The sequence below is a fragment of the Acomys minous genome (genome assembly GCF_964271855.1).
Source record: "Acomys minous genome assembly, chromosome: 7".
Classification (NCBI taxonomy): Eukaryota; Metazoa; Chordata; class Mammalia; order Rodentia; family Muridae; genus Acomys; species Acomys minous.
In genome coordinates this window covers 53,990,965-53,999,055 of record NC_140488.1, presented here as the reverse complement: position 1 = coordinate 53,999,055, position 8,091 = coordinate 53,990,965, and the positions used below count along the sequence as shown (strand labels likewise).

At 50.7% G+C, this 8,091-nt stretch overlaps 1 protein-coding gene across 1 annotated transcript; it reads left to right on the top strand.

Annotated features, from left to right (window-relative positions):
* The first annotated feature begins 2,758 nt into the window (after positions 1-2,758).
* LOC311601526 (uncharacterized protein) lies at positions 2,759-4,258 on the top strand. The gene is made up of 3 exons (XM_084789022.1): positions 2,759-3,640; positions 4,004-4,028; positions 4,189-4,258. Coding segments are annotated over exons 1-3 (333 nt in total). The 5' UTR covers positions 2,759-3,333; the 3' UTR covers positions 4,190-4,258.
* Positions 4,259-8,091: the final 3,833 nt, after the last annotated feature.

Sequence of the window (8,091 nt, the reverse complement as noted above, 5' to 3'; positions counted from 1 at the left end):
AAAAATACACTTGGGACAACTTTTAGCCAGTAAGAAAGTGAAGCAAATGAGATGGTCCTATATAGGTGGTTAAGTGTACTGCCAGTAATACACTGGTTGGCTTCCCATGAGTTGGCTTCCCTTCCTTTTTTCATGTTCCCCTTCCCTCTCCCTGCCTCTGCTAGGATACACTCAAAAGCATTCACACAGAAACTTCAAATCATGTTCTTCGTTTTGGAGGCAAATTTAGTCTATGTTATTGACATATTGAAAGACCCCATTTCTAAATGTTGTTTAGTCAAATAGTTTAAGGCTTGTGTAATGCTATTTTGTAAGGCTGTACAATAGTTCAGGGAGGTCACCTGAAAGGCCCAGACTGGAAAAATACCACCATGTCCCAAGGCTCGCAGATGTCACAAGACTCGTGGTCACCCACCATTTCACAAGGCCTGCACAAACGGTTCTGGGAAACTGCCCTGGGGCAACAGGATGTATGGGAAACTGCCCTGGGGCAACAGGATGTATGATCTGTGAGTAAGCTACTGGTAAAAATAGCCCAACCGTTTCCTGATTCCAAAAGCCCTGACCAGAGCTAAATCTAGCCGCATCAAATTAGCCAATCAAAACCCTGTAATTATGCCTCTCGCTTCTGTAACCCTGCTTCCTGCTTTCCACCCTATAAAAGGGTCTCCTCCCCTTCACTCGGCGCGCCAGCCTCTCCAGAGACTGAGACGCCCGGGTACCCGTCCCCCTACAAAAAAGCCTCTTGCGTGTTGCAACCGAAACCTTGGTCTCGCTGGTTCTTGGTGGGGGTCTCCACGTTAAGACCACCGTGCTGGGGGTCTTACATTTGGAGGTCCCACCGAGATCGGGACCCCCGCCCAGGGACCACCGACCCAAATTCGGGAGGTAAGCCTTTGTGCCGGCCGGCTTAGTCGTTGTTGTCATTTCGTCTCTCTGTCGTCTCTCTGTTAATCGTTACGTGTCTCGGTGTCTGCGTAGACTCTCTGAATCTGGCAAGGACAAGAAGGAGTTGACGAACTCGGACTTCTTCCTTGTACCCCCGGGAGACGTCCCGGCGGGATTCCGTAGGGACTCTCCGTCCCATCCGAATTTGGGGCTCCGGCCCATCTGAGAGGCTATTCGCCTCATCTGGGAGACGGGGAATCCGGACCCCCTGTGTCTCCAACCTCTGTTTTGTTTTCGTTTTGGCGCAAGCGTCCCGCGCAGGCTGTTTTTGGTCTTTTGTGTCTGGCTGTCCTCTGTTGTCTTTCGTTTTATGTTTTTGGTACCATGGGTCAGACTCTTGCCACTCCATTAACCCTTACCTTACCTCATTTCAAGGAGGTCCATGTCATTGCACACAATCTGTCAGTAGAAGTCCGCAAGGGCAAATGGGAGACTTTCTGTTCCGCCAAATGGCCCATGCCCCTGCTCCCACCATATCCCCGAGTTCCCCAGCCGGCAGCCCCAACCTCAGCCCTGCCCGCGGCTTCCGGGGCAATGGGTGATGGACCCTCGGCGGGCACTGGGAGCCGCCTTGGAGCCACCCCTAAGGGGCCTGATTCCACCGTGGCTCTGCCCCTTAGTGCTGTCGGGCCGGCCCCGACAGGAAAAAAATGCGTTACAACTCCTACAGTATTGGCCTTTTTCTTCCTCTGATCTCTATAATTAAAAAAAACTAACCACCTACCTTTTTCAGAGAACCCTACGGGACTTACAGGTCTGATAGAGTCCCTGATGTTCTCCCACCAACCCACGTGGGATGACTGTCAGCAGCTTCTGCAGGTTTTATTCACCACCGAGGAGAGAGAAAGAATTCTCCTCGAGGCTTGAAAGAATATCCGAGATGACGCTGGACACCCCGTCCAGACCCTGGCCGAAATAGATGAAGGATTCCCCCTGACCCGTCCTCAGTGGGACTACAACACGGCAGAAGGTAGGGAACGGCTGTCCATTTACCGCCGGGCTCTGGTGGCAGGTCTCAGAGGGTCCGAGAGGAGGCCCACCAATTTGGCGAAGGTAAGAGAAGTCATGCAGGGAACGACCAAGCTCCCCTCGGTGTTTCTAGAGAGGCTCATGGAGGCTTACTGGAGATATACCCCTTTTGACCCTACGTCAGAGGGACAGCGAGCCTCTGTAATCATGGCTTTCATTGGACAGTCAGTACCTGGTATTAGAAAAAAACTACAGTGCATTAGTGCATTGAGGGATTGCACGATTATACCATCAGGGATGTGGTGAAGGAAGCTGAGAAAGTTTATCGTAAAAAGGAGACAAAGGAAGTGAAACAGGAAAGAAAAAAGAAGGAGAGAGAGCTGAGGATGAGGAAAGAGGAAAGAAAGAGAGAGCTGAGGATGAAGAAAAAAAAAGGCAGGAAAAGAATCTGACGAGAGTACTGGCCGCAGTGGTAGGAGAAGGAAGGCGTCAGGGAACAGGCAGGCCTAGGCAGACAGGGAACCTGGGCGACAACAGAAGGCAGGGGCCAAGGAGACCCAGAGAAGATTAAACACTGCCACCTGATCCCAAAGATGCCTTCTTCTGTCTGAGATTGCACCCTAACAGCCAATCCCTGCTTGCCTTTGAATGACAAGACCCTGAAAACAGAAAAACTGGACAGCTTACGTGGATGAGATTGCCCCAGGGGTTTAAAAACTCCCCCACCCTATTTGATAAAGCCCTACATCGGGACCTTGCCCCTTTCTGCGCTAATAATCCCCAGGTGACTCTTCTACAGTATGTAGATGACCTCCTATTGGCTGCAGAGACCCGTGAAAAATGCAAGCTTGGGACTCAGAAAATCCTGGCTGAGTTAGGTGAGTTGGGGTATCGGGCTTCTGCCAAAAAGGCACAACTGTGCCGGACTGAAGTGACATATCTGGGATACACCCTGAAAGACGGACAACGGTGGCTCACAGAAGCCAGGAAACAAACAGTGACTCAGATCCCGACCCCAACCACTCCTCGCCAGGTAAGAGAATTCCTAGGGACCGCGGGATTCTGCAGGCTTTGGATTCCCAGGTTCGCCACTCTGGCGGCCCCATTATACCCTCTAGCAAGAGAAAGGGGGGAGTTCACTTGGACTAAGGAACACCAATTGGCTTTTGAGAACCTTAAAAGGCACTGCTAGAAGCCCCTGCCCTAGCACTGCCTGATCTGAACAAGCCTTTTACTCTGTACATCGATGAGCGGAAGGGAGTTGCCAGGGGGGTCTTCACCCAAACTCTAGGACCCTGGAAGAGCCCAGAGGCCTATCTGTCAAAAAAACTGGACCCTGTGGCCAGTGGGTGGCCCTCTTGTTTGCGGGCGATAGCAGCAACGGCTGTATTGGTAAAAGATGCTGATAAGTTAACCATGGGCCAAAATGTGATAGTGGTGGCCTCCCACGCCCTCGAGAACATTATCAGACAACTACCAGACTGTTGGATGACCAACGCCCAGATGACCCACTACCAGTGCTTGTTGCTGACAGAGCAGGTGACCTTCGCTCCGCCCGCCATCCTTAACCCTGCCACCTTGCTACCCGAAGCTGGCGAGACCCCAGTTCATCATTGTAAAGAGATACTGGCTGAAGAAACAGGGACTCGATCAGACCTCACTGACCAGCCGTGGCCTGGGGTAAAAACTTGGTTCACCGACGGAAGTAACTTTGTGGTAGCAGGTAAGCAGAGGGCTGGGGCAGCGGTAGTGAACGGGAAGTCTGTCATCTGGGCCAGCAGTTTACCAGAAGGAACGTCGGCCCAAAAAGCTGAACTTATTGCTTTGACCCAAGCACTAAGACTGGCGGAGAAAAAGGCTATCAATATCTACACTGATAGCTGGTATGCTTTCGCAACAGCTCATGTCCATGGAGTGATTTATAGACAACGTGGGCTGCTGACTTCAGCTGACAAAGACATTAAAAAAAAAAAAATCCTCACAGAGAAAGAGGGGTAAAATACCTGGCTAGTATACACCGCCTTACCCACCTAGGGCCCAAGAAGATGACAGAACTGGTCAATAAGTCTCCCTATCACATCCCCAGACTACAAAAGACAGCAGAGGATCTGGTAAAAAACTGCAAGGCTTGCACTCTCACTAATGCCGGTTCCAGCAGACACTGTGCAGAAAAGCGCTTGCGGGGAGATCGACCTGGAACTTATTGGGAGGTTGATTTCACTGAAGTCAAACCGGCCCGATATGGTAATAAATACCTTCTAGTTTTCATAGACACCTTCTCGGGGTGGGTCGAGGCGTTTCCCACGAAAAAAAGAAACGGCAAATGTATTGGCCAAGAAGATACTTAAAGAAATCCTTCCCCAGTTTGGGATACCTAAGGTAACTGGGTCAGACAACGGGCCTGCCTTCGTCGCCCAGGTAAGTCAGGGACTGGCCAGACAATTGGGGATAAATTGGAAATTACATTGTGCTTATAGACCCCAGAGCTCAGGACAGGTAAAAAGAACGAATAGAACTATAAAAGAGACCTTAACAAAATTGACCTTAGAGACCGGTGGGGGTAATTGGACAGCCCTTCTCTCCCTTGCCTTGTTCCGGGTATGGAACACGCCTGGACCATTGGGACTGACACCCTTTGAGATACTGTTTGGTGCACCACCACCTCTGTTTAAAATCCTAGAAAGTGTAGTGCGTCCTGATGACAGTTTTGTGCCTTCCACCCATCTTTTAGCCCGTTTAAAGGCTCTCGAGACGATCAGGCGAGAGATTTGAAAACAGCTAAAAAACGCTTATGCCGTTGGAGACCCTACAGTTCCTCATCAGTTTGAGATTGGAGATAATCCTCTTAAGCTGCGTCTGCGCCTCGGACACGACCCTGAGTCAGGACAACAACCCTCATGCCCCGATACAACAGACTTGGAAGGTGATCAATGAGGAGGGGAACACTGTCTGGTCGATCACTACAGTGCACCCCCCCCATGGACTTGGTGGCCGGATCTAACGCCAGATATTTGTAAGTTGGTGGCTGGATCGCTCACCTGGGATCTCCCCGACCACACAGACCTCTCTAAACCACTGGCTGAAAAATAGTGCGTCCCGGGTGGGATAGGGAGCACATTCGGGTGCTCAGGACAGTTCTGCCGGGCCAACCTCCGGTCCTCAGAATTTTATGTTTGCCCTGGTCAGGGCCACAGTTAGAAGCTTCGACACCAGTGTGGGGGGACCTCTGATTTCTATTGTGCTGCATGGGGTTGTGAAACTACTGGTGAGGCTCATTGAAACCCTACTTCCACCTGGGATCTGATCACGGTAAAAAGAAACAGTAGCTATGACAGGCCAAACCAGGAAAAAAAAATTTGGGTCCCCCTGGTTTACCACCCTAGTCTCCTCCCTGCTGGGACCAATTATTATTATACTCCTGATTCTCCTATTTGGACCCTACATCCTCAACAGATTAGTCCAATTCATGAAAGATAGGTTATCCATAATCCAGGGGATGGTCCTCACCCAACAATACCATCGCCTGAGGCAGGAAATGGAAACTGAAATAGAATGAAAGATTCCATTCTAGTTCATAGAAAAAGAGGGGAATGAAAGACCCCATTTCTAAATGTTGTTTAGTCAAATAGTTTAAGGCTTGTGTAATGCTATTTTGTAAGGCTGTACAATAGTTCAGGGAGGTCACCTGAAAGGCCCAGACTGGAAAAATACCACCATGTCCCAAGGCTCGCAGATGTCACAAGACTCGTGGTCACCCACCATTTCACAAGGCCTGCACAAACGGTTCTGGGAAACTGCCCTGGGGCAACAGGATGTATGGGAAACTGCCCTGGGGCAACAGGATGTATGATCTGTGAGTAAGCTACTGGTAAAAATAGCCCAACCGTTTCCTGATTCCAAAAGCCCTGACCAGAGCTAAATCTAGCCGCATCAAATTAGCCAATCAAAACCCTGTAATTATGCCTCTCGCTTCTGTAACCCTGCTTCCTGCTTTCCACCCTATAAAAGGGTCTCCTCCCCTTCACTCGGCGCGCCAGCCTCTCCAGAGACTGAGACGCCCGGGTACCCGTCCCCCTACAATAAAGCCTCTTGCGTGTTGCAACCGAAACCTTGGTCTCGCTGGTTCTTGGTGGGGGTCTCCACATTAAGACCGCCGTGCTGGGGGTCTTACAATATTAGATATCTTTCCTCTCATAAAAATAATGTCAATAAGGAGACAGCTCAAATACAATGGGTATTTATCTCTGTATTTCACATTAAAGCAAAATAAAATTTGCCAGGGACCAAAAGGCCTGAGGCCGACCTCCACCCATTCAGTATTTGCAGCCAACATCCTGCTGGGCCACTCATTAGGTATGCAAGGCATCCGGCTTAGTCCTGAGAAGACAGCGATCTGATCCTAAGATAACCACAGAGATATCCTGCTTTGTCTCACCTGAAAGACCCCTCCCCTTGCTAATGTTCCCGGGGCTCAACCCAGAAGATTTTGTACTTTTCCACTACTCTCCTTGCGTACCCCCGCCCTCACTAAAGCAGGTTTTAAAAAGCCTGCCCTTACCTTTAATAAACGGGCTCTTGACAAGCAACTGTTCGCTTGAGCTCTATGTCTCTCTCTCGCCCATTTCTTTAAATACAGGTTGCGACCCCCCTCGGCCCCCCAATAACTGACCAGCTGGACTGGTCGGTGGACTAGTTATCGTTACATGGACAAGTTAATCTGGCGCCCGACGTGGGACTCGAGGTGCGGGTTTCTTCCCGAACGGATTAAGGGACCGGTCCACAGGAGTTTTCATGACCAGCCGAGCTCGCCCGGCCGGCTTCGTCATTAGGTGAGTCATCCGTTCGCATATCTCAAGAATGGGCCATTCGCTGTCCAAGGAAGCAAAGTTCATAAAAGGCTTAAAGGACGTACTCAGAGAGAGAGGTATTAGGGTAAAAAAGAAACATTTGATTGAGTTTTTTGTTTTTATTGACCAGACCTGTCCCTGGTTCATGATTGATGGACCTACTATTCATTCTGAAAAGTGGCAGAAGGTGGGGCGTGAGCTTAATGCACTTATTAAAAAAGATGGTAATACAGCGGTGTCGAACAGTATTTTTTCTTATTGGGGCCTTATACGGGACATAATTGAGTCCGGCGAAAACGAAAGCGGAGAGAGGCAGCTCCTCTCCGTGGCTGAACTCTGCCTGCGCGAATCTCTCCCTCCTTCTCGTGTTCCTTCCTGTTCCTCTTTGCAGGGTTCCTCTCTTCCTACATCCTCGGAGCCCTTAAAAAATCTTTCCCCTGCGCCTGCGTCCAAGCCTTCCCCTTCCCCCCGCCGTCTGTATCCGTCGCTTCCTCCCACCTATGAGGACCCCATTTCCGCTATGGAACGCGGGTGTTCACCACTTTGTGCCCCTGTTTTTCCCCCAAAAAGGACACCCTCTGTCCGGTCCAGTCCGCCAACCTCTCCTGTTCGCCCCTTCACGCGCCTCCCGCCATTCCGCCATTTTCCTTTCTCAGGCCCCAGATGAGCCCTTGGATCCGGATGCTGCTGCCACCCTTGAGGAGGAGGCTGCTCGACATCATTCCGATGATGGCCTCCTCCGCGCGGCGCCAACCTTTTCCTCCTCTACCTTGCTCACTCTTCCCCCTCCCCTTACTAACCCTACCCAGCCTTTCGCGCTCATAATTTTTCCTTCCCTCTTTGCCCCCACAGGACTGCTCTGGCAACGGACCCCTCTCTTTTGGCTTCATCTCCCCTCCTCCTCCACTAAGGTCCTTCCTACTTATCCTACTCTGGTTGCGTCTCTCATTCGGCAGGGGCAGGAAGCGGCCACCAGGCTCTTCGGAAGGGACCCTCACTCTATTATCACGCCTTACTCGGCCACACAAATAAGGTGGCTTTTTCAAAATTCAGATGATTGGGCAGTCTCCTGTATTTCTTTTTGCGGCCTATTAGATAATCATTATCCCCCAGATAAACTAATTCAATTCCTGCAGCGACAACCTGTCATCTTCCCGAGAGTCACCCGCTCCAGACCCCTCCCCCAAGCTTCCCTGGTTTTTACTGATGGCTCCTCTACCGGGGTTGCTGCCCTCTCTGTGGACGGAGCTATCCTGCAAAAACAAACCCCCCATACCTCTGCTCAGCTTGTTGAGCTGGAAGCTGTCGCACACGCCTTTACATTGCT

Coding starts and splice junctions, on each gene's coding strand:
- LOC311601526 (XM_084789022.1), top strand. CDS start 3,334: ATGGGCCAAAATGTGATAGTGGTGGCCTCCCACGCCCTCGAGAACATT. Junction 3,641..4,003: donor AAGTAACTTTGTGGTAGCAG/GTAAGCAGAGGG, acceptor TCACATCCCCAG/ACTACAAAAGACAGCAGAGG.